This window comes from Solanum pennellii, chromosome 7 (genome assembly GCF_001406875.1).
Source record: "Solanum pennellii chromosome 7, SPENNV200".
Taxonomy (NCBI): domain Eukaryota; kingdom Viridiplantae; phylum Streptophyta; class Magnoliopsida; order Solanales; family Solanaceae; genus Solanum; species Solanum pennellii.
The window spans coordinates 24,892,102-24,910,450 of NC_028643.1; the positions used below are offsets into that span (position 1 = coordinate 24,892,102).

General features: G+C 33.3%; 1 protein-coding gene across 16 annotated transcripts in view; it reads left to right on the top strand.

Annotated features, from left to right (window-relative positions):
- Positions 1–16,454, top strand: part of LOC107024437 — a 28,850-nt gene extending 12,396 nt beyond the window's left edge. For 4 of the 16 annotated variants that reach the window (XR_003579434.1, XR_003579438.1, XR_003579439.1 and 1 more), the window contains exons 2-5: positions 11,760–11,815; positions 12,287–12,337; positions 13,766–15,281; positions 16,136–16,454. Coding sequence is in view for 4 of the 16 variants with exons in the window: in XM_027918596.1 (XP_027774397.1) it covers positions 11,760–11,815; positions 12,287–12,337; positions 13,766–14,188 (530 nt within the window). In the remaining 12 variants the exon portion in view is untranslated. Of the gene's footprint in view, positions 1–11,759; positions 11,816–12,286; positions 12,338–13,765; positions 15,282–16,135 lie in introns of those variants that run through there. The other 12 variants (XR_003579435.1, XR_003579442.1, XR_003579441.1 and 9 more) reach the window with 11 other exon arrangements.
- The last annotated feature ends 1,895 nt before the right edge of the window (positions 16,455–18,349 follow it).

Below are 18,349 nucleotides of genomic sequence, written 5' to 3' on the forward strand. Positions count from 1 at the left end.
GTGCGACATGTCCCTATATAATAGAATCTATTGCACCGTGTGATACATATCTTGAAATATAGTATACGTTGTGGCGCGCGAAACGTCCCTCAAAATAATATTTTGCCTTTACTATCTTATTCTTACTCAATTCACATAACACTTATCATTACCATGTCTCTGAACCAATGCAAATGTCACGATCCGAAAGTACCCCCTAGAAGTTAGAGAGGATCCTCGGTTCGTGACAGGCGTACTTGACCCCTTTGGGGTCTTGTACAAGCCCTTTAACTATCGTTTATTACATAAGACATGAAAAGTAGTGCGGAATTAAAAATTTTCAAGGATATTTAATAAAAACTAGTCAATCATAATTATTCAAAAGAATTTCATCGTCACAAGCCAACTTAAAGACATGACATAATATCTTAGGGTCACGACCCTTTACATTGATATAAAATAGATATTAAGTCTTTAAATAAGAAACTAAGAAAAGGACTATGCCCTCGAATATATGAGGACATACTTTGTCTTGAGAGGAACTTCCCCCAGCTTCGCCTTCAAACCTTCAAAAGCTTCCAACCTATACTTATAGTATAGAAAAGTATGGGGTTAGTACTAATAATGTACTAAGTATGGCATATGCAAAAACAATCGAAAAGGGACATTTTAGTAAAATAATAATGCATGCCAAATAAGTAAAACATTCACGAATATAAGAGCAAAACACCATAAGAATCATCATTTAACACTTAGAGAAGAATTTCCATAATTTTAAACTCAAAAGAACACTTTACAGAAAAATTCCTAAACTTCACAGTAAAATCAAGTTGAACATTACATTGAATTACAAGACTCCCAAGTAGTGAACTTCCAAAGTATTGCCAATGAGGAATAAGCATCATTTCTGTCGGGGTTTTCCTTCGAAGGTCATCCTAAGACTCACTAAGGTAAGACATGAAGAAGGTTCACATATACCTCCTTCAATACACACCAAACCGATACTCAAGACTTCCTTCCATTCGGCATACTCACCTCGGGATAACAAGCACCCATTAAATGACAATACAATAGAAGAACACCCAACAACACACCGAAAAATCCCTTTCGGAATGCCTACTTAGTGCAATGAGTAGATGGCGTCCCATACCACCACCTACCCTAAGTAGTACACTATTTTAGAAGACTTAACACCAAGACTCCCCTTCTGGAAGGTCCTACCTAGTGCAATGGATAGACAACGTCCCATACCACTACCTACCGTAAGTAGTACATTCTTTAGGAGGCTTAGTTCGTTCAATTCAAATAAGACTCACCAAGACTCCTTTTGGATTGCCTACATAGTGCAATGGATAAATGACGTCCCATTCCACTACCTACCCTAAGTTGAACACTCCTTTATAAGACTTAGCACATTCGTTTCTTTTGTGGGAGTTATCTTAACCGACATAGACCATGATAACTAGAGATGGAATCCCGATATTAACCCCTATCGAATTAGGGATCCTCACTCGCCTAGATTTTACATGGCTTTCCTAATAGCTACACCTATGCGGGTGCATAGTTAAGGGATAAGGAGATTGCTACTAAGTAACTGATTCTCTACTAACAAGGAGTACTCATCTCAAGAGATACATTGGAATACTACATTTCAATCTCATGAAGTGTAACCACCTCTTCTTCATATCCTCTCGGTGATAAACATAACCCCCATGGATTCTAAACATTTTAAACTATAGGTTAAAGATAACTAGTGAACACCACATCTCAACTCATGAAGGGCATTCATCCTCCGACCTATATTAGAAAGCTCTTAGGATGTAGCGAGGTTGCTACTAAACACTTTATCTCAACTCACGAAGATGTTCACCCCAAACTCCTCTACTTACTCAACTTAGCTTCATATATTCATTTAAGTGTGTGTGTGTGTACTTGTGAGCACATTTTGCATATAAGCATCATTTGATTCACATTAGCTTCTATACATGCTTTAGACCTACATTCATCAGTTCACACACTTGACATGCTTCACAAAGTCATATACTTTACTTAGGCATAATCTAAGCCAAACATGCAATTCAACTTCACAAAACACAAGACAAGGCTTACCTTCAATATCACTTCATTTCATATACTAGGCCTTCAAAGCCACACTCACAAAACATATTAAGTAATATCAAGTTCATCAAATAAACACCGCTACCAAGAAGGTGGACCATACCACTCAAGAGAAATTTATCATAAGAATTACACAATATAAGCAACTCACCATATAATCAAACAGTTACCACCTATAAACGATTTCTCAATATTTCATCATACTAAGGCCCTTAGGGCAGTACCTAAACCAAAATAACAACATAAGAAAACCAAAGTTCATACCTTACCCAAACATGCTCATTTAACCCATTTCTTACCAAAAGTTTTAAATATGAACAAACATGAGTTCATTAGGTTAGAATAAACACATTTAAATCATTAGAACACTTTTACAAGAAGACCCATGCTTAAAATCAAAGATAGAAGGAAATAGAATTTGAAAACCATTTTAAAAATCTTTTGGAAATGACTCCTTGAATGGAAGTGGGTTCAAGGATAGATACCATACCTCAAATGCAAGACAAACCACTAATTTTTTATGAAGAACATGTCCCAAACAGCCCTACAAGTTCTTCTTGACTTCTATATTCCAAAGAGACTTGAGAGAGAATTCTAAGGGAGAGGGGTTTTGGGTTTTAGGAAATGAAGTCTAAAGTTTGATATAAGGGTTTGAAATACTTTAATATATATTAATAACCCTAAAATAAATGTCCAAGGTCCTTAAAAGACATGGGGTGAATTTACCAAATACCCCAAGCCAAGGCAACCACTTAAGAGCTTTTGCAGGCAGCATCCACGACCCACAAACGACGGGCCGTTTTTCAACCAACGCCTCATCGATGGGGTGACGTTGGTTGGAACTGCAACACCCAAACTTGCCGGCTTTCATGTCCAAACGACAGACCAGGTCGATGAGCTGTCGCCTGGTCGACTGGCCGTCGATTGGCTCGTCGATGGGCACTGTTTTTGGCAGTTTTGTCTAAGTGTTGGGGTCCTCTTCTAGGTCCCCTCGTGGGTCCTAGATGGAGTCTTACCTGGACTATAAACCCCTAAACTAAGTCGTCTAGGTCTTAGGAACATTCCACATTAATTTCAATTAAAATGAACACGTAAAACTCACTCAAACACCTCAAGACACACAAGTACTTTTTAAGGCATATCTTCCGAACGTCATGGACATTCTTGGACGTTTGACCTCCAAACTTCACACACTTCCTAAGAAAACTAAAGTAACTCATTTTAAAACAAAATTAACTCAAGAAACACTCACGAGGCTCTAGTTCACCATAGTTCGTTTTGAGGCGTTACAACAAATGACATGTTCACACAAAAAATAATGAGGAGATGACCATTTTCATAACAATGCACAATTCACAACAACACAATTATGATACAACATCAACAATGATTCAATAAGTCTTTCAAACCATTCTCAACACATCAAACACAAATAATAAATCACATTGACTTTTATTACCCCCTTTTAATCATTAGAATTAATAAATATGGATAATTCAACCCATCATCAATTTTCATTATTCCCCAACACATACCAAAAGAAAATACACAATTTTATGCACTTAACAAGAGTTTAGAAATACACTTGCCTCCAACAATCAAACAATTACTTTGGGACTTGAATATTCCTCTTTCATAAAGCCTCAAAGTTCTTTCAATCTATCAAATATATAGTCTTCATAAGAATATTAATCTAGTGACATCCATATTTTTATATTTAGGTTTTGCTCAAAAATCTAGTCAAAAAGTCATCGAAGCAAGCAAAATTTAAATATGAAATATTCTTTCAGATCAAGTTTACCTATGATAAAGTAAACTCCTATGAAATATTTTCGGAGAACCTACACCTATATTTTCTTAATTTAGCATAAATTATACACGACTGTAACCTAATAATCTGCTCATAAGTACATAAAAAAATTAATGAAAATGATGAGAAGCATTATCTCAACACTTTGGGATAAAAATCTCAATTTTCTCCTCCTTTCCCCCTTATTTTCTCCTTTTCTTTTCTTTTTTTTCGTAGGGGTAATTTTCCTCTGTTCTGTTCGTTCTTTTCCATTTTTTCTTCAGCTGCGCTGACTTTTAACATTGTAGGTCATTTTTCTCATATCTTTTATTACAATTTTTATTGTTTTATTTAATTTTCCTTTTCTATTTTTCCAATTATTATTAGCAACAAAATAATCCTTTATCACGTCAGTTATTCTTATAAGTCATAAATTATTTATAAAAGCTACTACAAATATTAATATAAAAATAATGCTTAAAACACATAAAACGACTAAGAGAGTTTTTACAAGACCAGTGATGCTTCAATAATCCATGGATGGGACCCGTAAATAAAGACTTCAGTACAAAAACTATTTTCTTCCTTTTCTATGTTTTTTAGGTGTTACAATATATTCCCCCTGGGGAACATTAATTATCGAATGGGACTCAAGGTAACATAAGAAAGGTAGGGGAAGAGGTCTAATAACGCAACAGGAACACAACTTCATCAAAAACACAATATAAAGGAAAAATGATTACTTTAATCTTAAACATAGTCAAAACATCATTTCATAAGGTATACATGCAAATAATTCTTAAATGCACATAATAATGAAGAAATAAATCAAATTTAAATCAAGATTTCAAAATCAAGTTTTCATGAGCATGCATGCGAAAACATGAGAGTAACTATGACTTGAAGATGGACCATGAGAAATTAAATGCCTCAATCTAGTTTAGGGTTAGAGGGAAAAAGATCGGGATAAAGAGATATCATATCGGCCTCAGTCTCACAACTAGCTTTCTCAACTCTTTTATTTCTATGCAAGACTTTCACGTATTCAACTTCCTTATTCTCAACTTCTTAACTTGCCGGTCCAAAATATCAACCGGAACTTCTTCATAAGAAAGTATTTTCCTTTATAGCATGATTCTCCATTGTCACAATGGATGTTGAATTATCAAATGCATTTCATCAACAAAGAACATGGAAAACCGGATGTACCGATGCTAAATAATTAGGCCAATAAAGTTCCTAATCAACTTTACTAATACGCCTTAAAGTCTTTTATGGGCCCACTAACAGGGACTAAGATTCCCTTTCTTTCTAAACACTTAGTGAATATTTCTTAAGGGTGAAAACTCTCGTACCTTTTACTCTTTTGGACCTCGAAGGAAGAGACGCCCCAACGAGACCTCATAAAAACAATCCCAACTCATAAATGGTACTCCCTTAGCCCTACCTTTCTTTCACTAGTCAAACAAAGTACTAGCAACATTTGTTAGTTAATAAGTAGCTAGCTCCACCAGTTTAACATTATCAACATGCATTACCTCAAATACAATTTGTAGTTCCTCAATAAAATTCTTTGAATTCTCAGTAGTGCTTGAACTCATGAAATTTGGAGGATTCATCCATATGAACTCTCAAATACTCAAAGTACCAGCAACTTTCTTTTTGGCCCCTCTTTGTTGCCCAACTTGGTTAGTCACAACTCGAGTTAGCATTCTTATTGCCTCTCTAAACGGAATATTGGTAACTTCTCCTTGTAGTTTTACTTTGGGTGCATTGGGTACCCATTGATCTTAAATATTATGCCTTGCAAGATTACCTCCGAGAGATCTTTAGGGAGGCATGATTGACTGAAAAACATGCGGAAGCACAAGTTAGAAAGAAACTTCATAGAGATTAACTCTATCGCACGAAATGAATATGAAAGAAGTGAAGGAAATTCCTAAAGGTTGCAACCATTATAGATGTGGCACGCTTCACACTGATAAATAGGACTCTACATATTCGACTTCATAGACTTACTAGGACACTCGAACTCTATAATTTGATATCAAGTTTGTCATGTCCCGAGCCTACACCTTGGATTGGACTGGCACTTCCAATTTATTGTTGGCCCCAAGCGAACCCTTCCTGACTTACTTACTTATTTGAAGACTTAACTTAACAAGATAAACCGATATAACTAAAGAATGTTAATAAGAAAAAGAATTCGACTAGCCTATAAGGTAAACTATTGTCTTTAAACAACATCTGAAATGAATAAGACTAAATAATTGTAACTTTCCATCTATGAAGTCTTTTAACAATTAGGGATGTCAAGACAAGACCCCTATAATCGTACAAATTGAAATACTAGAAAACAAAGTAAAAGGAATCCTTTTGAAAGCAAGGAGGCTGACCAACTGACTCTTAGTGCTCAACTGGATTAGAGAGGTGTTGGATGCTTATCCTGGTTACTGGGTCCTGCATCATAAAACGATGCAGGCCAAATGACATGGGTACATTGAATGTACTAGCATGCGAAGGGAATACTAAACATAACATAATCTTGAAAGGAATTTGAAAGAATTACTTACCTTTGGTTTACTTGACTCATGAATAATATAAATCAAATTCAAAATACACAACAATCATAGTGTGCAATTACACAAATTATTTAAAACAATAGGAAGCAATTCAATTTGTTAAAGAAATGCAATGAAAACTCAATTTTCTCATTTAACAAGGCAATATAATATATGTAGAGGTTTCTCTAACTTACAACCACCACTATAAGCCTAAGTGGTGATACAACATCTTGCCTACACATTCAGAACTTTCACATTATTTGCTGTCATATAAGATATCTTATCTAACTTGATCAACTAGCTATGCTTAAAATTTCTACCGAATCATCTAAAAAGTGTGATCACTTTTCTACCCATGATGACTACATGGTTTATGAAGACGTGAGTTATTATGAACTTGCATTTCCATATTGGTGCTCAATACTACTCACTAAATATACTTAGCTCATATGTTTTTAAAACAATACTCTTTCTTTGGTTTGAGAGAATTACTCAAAACTTAGCTTAAAATGTCTTTTGGGAATTGGTGTTTCCTTTCTTGCTCAAATTTGATAACACTTTAACTCTTGGGAATACTTAGTTCACGTGTAATCTTTAAGGAAATGAACTTTACTCTTACTCTTTACTCAACTTAAAGCTTAAGTCTTGAAACAAAGTTAAATCATTTTTGAAGGACTTCTGGAAAATTCTGTGAACTTCTCTTGACTTGGCTCTTGAATTCTCTTGACTTGAGCCTTAACTTTCATTGAATTGAATTATGGATTCAAGGATTGTGATTTGTGATATATAAGGTCTCGTGATGTTTAAGAGTGCTTTGAGATAGTTAAACATTAGAAAAGATAAAACAAACTGTCTAGAAGAAAGTTCGTGACTCGGAGATGCATTTAATATTTGATCGCCAAAATTTATTTTTGAAATAGATAAGTACATGTCTTCTCTTGATGCGGAAGTGGTTTTTGTTTATTGGGGGGATAAAGTCCGCGTTGCGGATTTGCGTGCCAAAACCTGCTTGACTTTTTCCTTCTTCATTTTCTCACCCTATTTTGCCTAAATCAGATTTATTTTTAATCCATCTTTAGATTTAAATACCAATTGTACACAAGAATCTAACTCAAAACAACCATAAATTGACACGATTTCATCAAGAAATCCGCAATCCCATCAAATCTCAAGAATTAAAGCACACTTCAAGAACATAATTGAAGAACATCATACTTTCAAATTTCTACAAATGAATTATGCTTTAAAAACATGTTTGGCGCGTGGGTGAATGAACCCAACGCTTGTGAAAGTCTTATATATCTCGTAGGATTGAATCCTTGGTGAAATCCACAACAAAACTCGCAAGAACTTGATGAATCTTGAACTTATCTTCTCTATTCTCCTCTCTTCTCTTCTCTCAAAGACCTAGCGTATCTATTAATTGCGTAAACTAAACTAACTTAGTTTAGACCCAACATAACTTACTAAAAATAGAATAATTTAATTGGGTAGACAATACTGAACTACCCTTTAAAAATCTGGATTAAACTTTCCTTACTCGAACAACCAAGCTTCAAAAGAGTCCCACTCATACGAACTCGGAATTGCGCAAAACACGGCAACTTTTAAAAAGATAAATCCAAGATATATCCTACGGTATCTAGAAGCATAAATATCTCATTCTGAGCTAGGGGTTATGGTCGTTTAAAATTGACCAAAAAATCAAACTTAACATAACTTAACAAATATCCAGGTTTTTCATTATTTTCTAACATGCCTATTTCCAAATTCAAACTTATTTTTAGTTCGTTCAAATAGAGAGATGTTAAATCTTCTCTCTTCCATGTAGAAATACTAATATCTTTGGAAAAACCTCTCAAATTTTTATGCTCAGCTTTCACTTGTTTATAACTAGAACACTTAGCCACAAATTTTTCAATATCCTTCTTCATCTCATTCCACCAATAGAACTTCTGCGAGTCATGGTACATCCTTGTGGCTCGTCGGTGAATGGAATATTGTGAAAAATGGGTTTCTAATAAGATTTTCTATGTGAAGTTATCAACATTAGCAACACATGTATGACCTTGATATCTAAAAATATATGACCTTGATTTCTAAAAACACTATCTCCCCCTTGGGAGAAATTATCAATTGACTTTTTAAGAACAACTTCCTTCAACTCAACCAAAATAAGACCAAGACCTTGATTTGCTTTCACATTTGATACAAAAGACAACTGAGAATCATCATGAACCATAATACCACCTTCACTGGAATCAACTAACGAAACACCCAATCGTGCCAATATATGAACACCACGGACATACTTATTTTTATCTTTCTCGTCACGAGTAATACTACCCATTAGTAATGAACTAAGAGCATCCACCACCACATTCACCTTACTAGGTGATAGAGAATACTCATATTGCAGTCTTTTAGTAACACAATCTTCCTTCTTCAGTGAAGATTTAGATCCTTTTCTTGAACACGTATTGCAAGATCTCTTGTTCGATAAAGAGATAATCATGCATACCATATAAGTAATTCCTTTAAAACTTAAGGAAAACACAACCGCTGATAGCTCCTTGTCATTGGATGGATACTTATTTTCATGAATTTTCAGTAGTCGTGAAGCATAATCAATAACCTTCAAAATTTTCATAAGGACACATCTTAGTCCAATCCTTGAAGAATTAGTATAAAGAACAAACCGATCAGACCCTTCCAATAAATTCAGCAGTGGATAGGAGGCAATTGTATCTTCTAAATCTTGTAAACTCTTGTCACACGCTTCTGACTATGAGAATTTAACTTTTTTCTATGTTAATGCTGTCAATGGAGAGGAAATCAAATAAAACCCTTCAAAAAACTTTCTATAAGAACTAGTAAAACCCAATAAACTTTGAATATCAAATGGGGATAGAGGTCTAGCCGACTGTTAACTGTATTTGTCTTCTAAGAATCTACCTCGATACCATTACTAGAAGGAACATGACAAAGAAAAGTACATATCTTAACCAAAAGTCACCTCTACTATACTTTGCAAAGAGTTCTTTGTCGTTGAGGATTTTCAACACAATCCTCAAATTATCAATGCGCTCATCCTCACTCCTCGAGTAAATAAAGATGTCATAGATAAACATAATCACAAATATATCTCGGTACTCTCAATATAACATATTAATCAAATCCATAAATCTTTCAAGAGCTTTAGTTCAACCACACGATATTACTAAAAAACATATTGAACATACTGGTTCTGGAAAGGCGTCATGAGAATGTCATTTTCCGTCACCCTCAATTTATGATAACCCGCAAGAAGGTCAACTTTAGAGAAGTGAATTTCTCCTTGGAGTTGATCAAAACAAATCATCTATCCTTGGAAGTTGATACTTATTATTAATGGTAACCTTGTTCAATTTTAGGTAGTTAATACACATGCGAAGCGAACCATTCCTTTTACAAACAAGAAAAACTGGAGCACCCCATGACAAAATACTCAGTCAGATGAAACTTGTATCACACAAACCCTTCTATTAGTTTGTCAATTCCTTAAGTTCTACTGAAGACATACGGTAAGGAAGGATAGAGATAGGTTGTACATCAAAGAGAAGTTCAATACCACGTCTATTTCCCATTCGAAATAAAGTGGGTAAGTTATCAGGAAACACTTCGACAAACTCATTTATAATGGGGACCTACTCAAGAGTAGAAGTTTTGGAACTTGCATCCCTAAAATGAACTAGATGACATATGCAACCCTTAGAATGCATTTAACTATCTTTAAAAAAAGAAACAAACAAACCCTTAGGCATATAATTTCCTCATTTCCACTTTAGGACAAGTTCCTTTAGAAATTTAATCTTGACCAATCAGGTTCTACAACCAATATAACATACCAAGAATAACATCAAAATCTAACATACCAAGCTCTACGAAATCAACATGAGTAACACTACGGAATAAGGAGAAAGTGATTGCTATACGCTTTCTTAGGCATAACTGATTTACCAACATGCGTAGAAAAAAAAAGGTCTATGAACACATCTGAAAGAACATCAAAACTCATAGCCACGTATGACGTCAGAAAAGACAAGGTAGCACCATGATTGAGAAAAATATAAACATCAAGATGAAATACTTTCAACACAGCGGTAACATATAGTAGCTACTATAGACTACCCCATTTTAGCCTCTACCTAAAGCCTTCTTGGTGCTAAGTCTAAAGCATAACAAAATAGTTAAAACCCAAATATCATTTTAACATAGGAAAGGCAAATACCAATACCAATCAAGAATTTTGAGATCAAAACATAGAATATGTCCTTAAACAGAATACAACATAGATGAGAGAACTTTTTAACAATGTGAATTTATTTGTGCAAAGTACCTTAAACAATGATGATAATCAAGGTAAGTGAGAAATGCTTTCACAATAGAATTTCTACTTTCCTTTTAAAGCATCTTTAAATAATTTATAATAATTTCATGAAAACATGCATATCTTCAATGATTCATTATTTATAGTACATAACATTCATCATGGGTTCTTAATAAAAAATCATGGATCATGCATGGGTAACCATAATTTCATCTGAACATCATGAATTAACATAGAATCGTGCACTAGAAGACTTAATCAACTACAATAAGTCATAATTGAATGAAGCTCATAAGATTGATTTGAAACCCTAACATGAATCAATTGAAATTGAAGGAGGAAACTTTAAAACCTTGGAGATCCCATGGAAGAAAGGACTCCATGGGTGAATACACATATACCTTGATTCTAGAAGCCTAAAAAGAATGGAGGATTGGAGACTTGAATGAATCCTGGATCTTCAAAGTTGAGAGATATTAGAGAGTGAATTTGGTCACACTACTAGAAAACATGCCTGTAGCAACAATTATTTATATGTTGCAATAGATACTCATTTGCAATGGTTATAACCTTAGCAATAGATAACTGGACCTAATTTAATACTTTTAAGAGTTATTTCGTTGCATTAGTACTACAAATGTTTCCATAGTATCTCTATATTACAAGTTCATGAAAATCGTCGCCTTAGGTACTCTATGGCAACGGTTCCGCCAATTATTCCCTCAATTATTCCCCTCTACTTATTTCACTACACCCGCCAATTTTTTAATTAATTGTAAAATTAAAATAAAAGGTAAATATATCACATTAATTAGGTCAATTTTTTTCTTCAACTCCTCTCTCTTCCTCTTAGGTATCGACTCCTCTCTCTTCTCTTTGAAGAACGAAAACACTCATCCATGGCTTTGCTTTAACCATTGTTCTTTGACTTTTCTTGTAGGAATCTGCATTTTTTGGGTCTTCTTCTTCGTGATTTGTACGTTTCTGCAGCTACAGGTATATTGTGTTTCATCTTCTTCAAAGTTAGAAATTTATTAGAAGCTACATTTCTTAGAATCTAGGATTCTTGAAAAATGGTTTCTTTAAAGTATTTTTTGCTAGAGTTTATGTTTATAATGTCATCTTTTTGTGCATTAGAGAGTGTATTTAGATTTTGGTGAAGATTGAGAAATCTCTACAAAAATGTTTAGATGGAAATTTTTGATTTAGGAAGAGTTAATGTTATGAAAGATGAGTTTCGATTCTTCAAACTGCTTGATAGTTCTTATCAATTGAAAAATCTTTTGTTTGTGAACCGGAAAAAATATTTCTAAGAATAAAATCTTCAATCTGCATGATAATTCTTACCTAAGTATTTTTCTACTGTAAAAGTCATTGAAGTCGATCATTAAGTGATTTTGTTTCTCTCTTTCGAGTACATTATTCAAGATCTAAGATTATACTTTCTTCCTTGTCTGAATTTTTTAGTGGACAAACTACAAATTGGTCATCAAGCTCAGCTCACTGCTCAAAAAAGAGGTAATGTTCCTGTTTCTTTTTTTTTTCCTTTTTCTTTTTTTAACTTTGATGTACATCTGCGTGTCTGAATCTTTTTCCTACTTAAAAAGTAAGTCTTTCCAATATTGAAATAACTTACCTTCAATTAAATGTAATTCGAAGCTACATTTGGAATGTAGATGCATCTTTTGTTTGAATGTTATAATACAACGTGATGAGTAAATGTTTTTGCATTTCTTATCATAGTGTGATGTCTGAATGTATCTTGCACCACTTGTTTTCAGTATAGGCTTATAAAATTATGAAAATAAATAGAAATATAACGTTTCATTTATATTGTTCAACTAGTGTCTATAATAGATACAACAATCATTTTTGTAATTGTGCTCCACAAGGTTTTGTGGTAGGAAGGAACAGAAAGATATGTAATCGTAATCACTTACATTTGTCAGTGACCTGCACATTTATTGATTTAATGTTCTTGTGTGTATTAACTTTGATGTAATGTTCAAGTTGGTAATGTTCTGGTTTCTCTTACTAATCTCTGTTCGTTAGTGCTTATTCATTATTCAATTAAATTATTCCATATGACTGTGTTTTCAAATTTAAGGTTTGTATTGTAAGTTCAGAATGTTGGAAAATCTTCAATTTATGCTTTTACTATAAAAAGAAATTCATGATAAATTTTCTTTGTTATGAGTTAAGAGCTTCGATAACTAGATCATTCATGTTACATTCTGCCTCAATGAACTCCATCTCATCCATTCCTTTCCCAGTGTGTATTCTTCTTGAAATGAAAACAGAAGTCCTCAACTTATTAACTCAAATTTGCCTACTTAGTTATGCTTATCTTAAATTTAAAAGGTTATAACTAGTATAGTTTTCATGTAGTGAGCTATTCACTGCTTAAGTTTTTGCATGTAAAGATAGTTTAGAGTGTTGGAAAGATTTCCCTTTTATGTTACATTCCTATTAGTCTTTTTTTCTGATTCATGTTCTTTTTTGTGACGATTGCTGATTCTAGAATTGATTTAGTAGATACTGGTTCTGGTTGAACAGTAACTCATCCTCTCAAGGTAGATTCTTACAATGTGTGTTGCTTAGTTTCTTGTGTGAGGTTGTTGTGTCTAACAAAATAATATTATGTTTTGTATTTTTATATGAAATTCATTACATCTTGTAGGTGTTTAGATTTATCAAAATTGTTTGATTTTGTTGTCGTGTCTTATTATCTTTAGATTGAGTTTTTAGATTTTAAATCTTTTACTTTTTTTTCTCTTTTAACTAATTGAAATTATAAGTAAAATTGGTATTGTTAAGTAAACAACTGATTATGTATAACAAATAGTTCAAGGAAAACACACATTTCAGTTATGTTGTTACATAAAATAATATAGAATCTTCTTTTTTTATGTCTTATCTTTGTAATTTGATTTTGGTGTCATATAGGATATTCCATATTTAATGGATAGTGGAGATAAAAGTTGGATGAGTTTCCGGAGATCCACCAATGAGTATATCAGTGGTGTGAATAACTTTCTTTATACAACTTTTGAATTAGCTTCCAGAGGATATTATATATTGTGTCCTTGCAAAAAGTGTGCTAATTGTAAATGGCATCAACAAAATGTTGTACAGGAACACTTGGTTGTTTTTGGGTTTGTACAAGGGTACACCAAATGGATTTTTCATGGGGAAAGTATTTCCTTGAGAAATATTCCAGGTCATAATAAGGAAGGTTCCAACATGCGTGACAATATTGATGGCCTACTTTATGATACTTTTAGAGATGTTGCAGGTGATTTGGGGCTTGAGGGAGTGAGAGAGGGTTTATCCGAAGATGCAAAGAAATTTTATAAACTACTGGAGTAAGGTAAACAAAAGTTATATTCTGGGCGTAAGAATTTCTCTTTAATGAATTTCACCATTCGATTATTCTTGTTCTAATGCATTCATGGTTACAGTAATGTGGCCTTTGGAGACTTGCTAGACCTGTTAAGAGAGGCATTTCCATTTGCTCATATACTCGAGTCGTTTCACAAAGCAAAAAATGTGATGAAAGATTTGGATCTTGATTATGAAAAAAATACATGCATGCCCTAATGATTGCATATTCTTTTTGAAGGAAAATGACAAAGAAAATAATTGTTGTGTTTGTGGCTCGTCGAGATGGATGACTGTTAGTGATCCTTTGACTAATGAAAGCACCAAAATTCCTGCAAAGGTTTTAAGGTACCTTCCCTTAAAACCTAGGCTTCAAAGCTTACCCATGTATCCTGAAACAGTTTCAAATATGAAATGGCATGATACTGAACGACCGAAAGATGGAAATATAAGGCATGCGGCTGCCGTGGAAGCTTGGAAGAATTTTGATTCTTTGCACGAAGATTTTGCTAGAGATCCTCGTAATGTTAGATTGGGTTTTTCAAGTGATGGTTTCAACCCGTTTCGAAACATGAATATGAATTTGTTTTTCATATTTACTCTTTATGTGTGTACTTGAATTCTATTGTTTTTTTAATAATAAAACTGCATTATATCTAAGATGGAGAATATTGAAATGCAACAAAAAGAAAATGGAAATGAGACAATTGATGCATTTTCTTCTATCATGGGATTAGAACATCCAGGACGTTTGAGATTATATGGAAGAAGGGTTACAAAAACTACTTTAAAAGGGAAAGTGGGACGTTTTGAAGCCTTGTCAAATGCAACAAATGACCTTGTGAAAAAGATGGAACAAAGACTGATGAGAATGGAGGAAAAAATTGAGGAACAGAAAGAACAATAGGACCAACAAAAGACCACGATGCGACAAGAATTGTAGAAGATGTCATAAAAAAACTTCAACATTCAGGCCTACCAATTGATGCTAATGTTCTAGCAACATTACTTGATGTTTCGTCAACACAAAAAACAAAAATTCAATCAGTCCATCGTTCATCAATCTGTAGCAACAATTAAGGTCAGAATCCCCCTCCTTCTTCTTCATTTTCTTCTACTACTGCTTTTGCAGTTTCTTGTTTGGTTCATCTTCATCTATGGATTGTTATGTTAATCTTCTTCTACTTCTTTTTCTTGTTCTACTACACTTGCAATCTTCTTGTATTCTTGCTGGTGCAACTGCGATGATCCTTTTATTTTTATCAAAGCTGATATTATCTAGATTAGTGTTACTGTTATTTCATAGTTTAGGTGTTGTTGATTTTTAGTAACTGGAGATCATCATTTTCCTTTGTGATTCATCATTTGTTTCTGATGTATATGTTCTTGCATTTACTCATGATGTAGCCCATATTTGTTGCTTTGTCTATTGTGTTTAACTGTTATATATTGATCAACAAATATCATGTTTATGATTGTGCAATCTTTCTAGTTCTGATTCTGAGGATTGTAATTTGTGATTTACTGGAATTCAATGTCTTCCATCCTTTGGTGGGGAGAGTTCGAAAACTGTGGTAGTTGATTGAGTTGTCTTGTTCAAGTGCAAAATTATAATGTAGTTAGCTAACTGATTTGTTCCTGACTTAGTTGTTCCCAATCAGACCTGGTGTTAATTCTTGTATCTGTTTAGTGGCTGCTAGACTGTCCTCATCCGGGTACACTTATATATATATATATTTTTCGAGTTGTTTACTGATAGGTTTGGCTCCTCTTCATGAACATTTACAACTTCTATTTCTATGTTAGAGTCTTGGTTTCTTGGTAGATTTTTTAATCATGGACAGAAATAAAAAAAATTAGGAATTGTGTGTCTTCTTTTACCTTTTCATTTTTGAACTTCCTCTTTCCTAATTGTTGGCCCTTTTGAAATTGTAGTTGAACAAAATGATGAGACAAGCGGGGATGAAAGCAGCGAAGACCTTACTTAAAAATTGGTTTTTACAAATATTCTAGCACTATTTAACTTTTTGGCCTAATTTTGTGAACTTAAATGAATGCCAACTCTTGGACATTCTAACACTATTTTTACTTTTTGGCCTAATTTTCTGTAGTTGAATGAATGTCAACTCTCAAACATTCTAGGAATATTTTAATGTTTAGACTTAGTTTTTGTGAACATCAATGTATGTTAACTCTTGATGTACAAAGATCATATGTTTTTATATATAATATATGAATTCTACAAGTTGATGTACATATTGGTTTAATATGTTCTATCATTGTATCATAGTTTATTTCTAAAATGTCTACAATATCCGGCAATAACCATTAAAAAGGTCAATTGCAATAGCTTAATAACATTGTTGCAATAGTTAAGAAGAACCGTTGTAATAGGTCATTTGCAACGATTTGCAACTATTGCAGAAACTGCATAAAAGTGTCGTTCTAGAATAGAAAATAATTATTGTTATAGATAGTGTGTTGCAACAGTTCACAATTGTTGCTATAAAACCTTTTGCAACGGTTTGTAACTGTTGCAACAACCGCAGAAAAGTGTCGTGTTAAACTAAAAATTAGTTGTTGCTGCTGTGGATAGTGTGTGGCAACGGTTTATCACCATCGCTATAAACTCTTTTGCAACAGTTTGGCAACTGTTGCAACAGCTGCAGAAAAGTGTCATCCTATACTAAAGAAAAATTGTTGCCATAGATGGTCTGTGGCCACGACTTTCAGCTGTTGTTAGTAAATTGTTACTATAGATATATCGCAACAGCCTTATATGCAACACACCAGTTTCCTTTGCCATAACTCAATTGCAACATCTTTGATTTAATGGCAATAATTATTCTTGTGTTGCAAGAGACATGTTTCTAGTAGTGTCAACTTTAGAGAATTTTGGAGAATGAGCTGAAAATGGATAATTTGGGGCTTAAAACTTTTATATAGATCTTAGGGTAAAAGCAAAATGATGTAGTATTGGGTTTAATAATCAGGAAAAGACCTAAAATCCCCATTAATGTAATTACTGACTTGATCTACGTTCCAACCTATGAACCATACATCTTTCTATGGTCCATACTAGTCGACCGTAGACCAAGTACTAGACCATGATTTAACATATCTTATTAAGGCACATTTATGTGCTTTGTAAGAATTTCAAAGCTTCTTTGAACCAACTTTGACCCTCAAAATTTCACTAAGTTTGGACTCACCTACGAGACTTATCTACGACTCGTACCAGGAATTTTGGACCGTCTTGGTAAACCATACCAAGGGTACTAGGACTTGTTTTTAAAAACTTTATTTCTCCTTCTATCTACGGTTATCATCTACGGCTTTTAGAAGTTTCTATTCCGTTGATGCAACCTATGTAACAAGACTTTAGTCCAAACAAATTTTTTATTTTCCATGTTTCGAGGTGTTAGATGTCTATCACAAGGCTATTCATAAACATTATTATCAACACAATCTTTCATTTGACCCTTTTTATTCATTACGCTCAATCAAGGAGAATAACAAGTCCATCACCTTATTTCCAATTGCTCCCAACACACAAATAATGAAGGGTTTACATGAATTCTACTATATTAAAAGGTTTAGAAGATTCTTGTCTTATATCTAGAGGTGGGAATGGAATGGTATATAATAAATTACCATACAATACCGAAACATTTAATATCATAGTTTAGTATTAATATATTTCATATAGTATTGTTATGCAGTATATATTTTAATTTTTTAATATATTCGGTATGGTATTTTATATTTAGAAATAATTTACCAAAATATCGAATACCATACCTAAGTATATAACAAACTCACACACACATATATATACTAACAAATATGTAACCTAGTATTAGTGTAAACTAAATGTTTCGAAGTTAAAACTTTGACTACTCTATTTTGCTTGAAATGCATTTGAAATATAATTGACTAACAAATGACTTTTTTTTACTTTATTTTGAATAAATATTTCTACATGTGTAAAGTATTAGTATGATACTAAATTGTCGATGTCATAAAACTCTATTATACGAGTATATATTAGATGAAGTTGAACAAAGTATGGTTAACCATTTACCATACGTAGAATGCATAACTAACTGAACTACAGCAAATTAAATTGGTGTGGTAATGGTATAATAT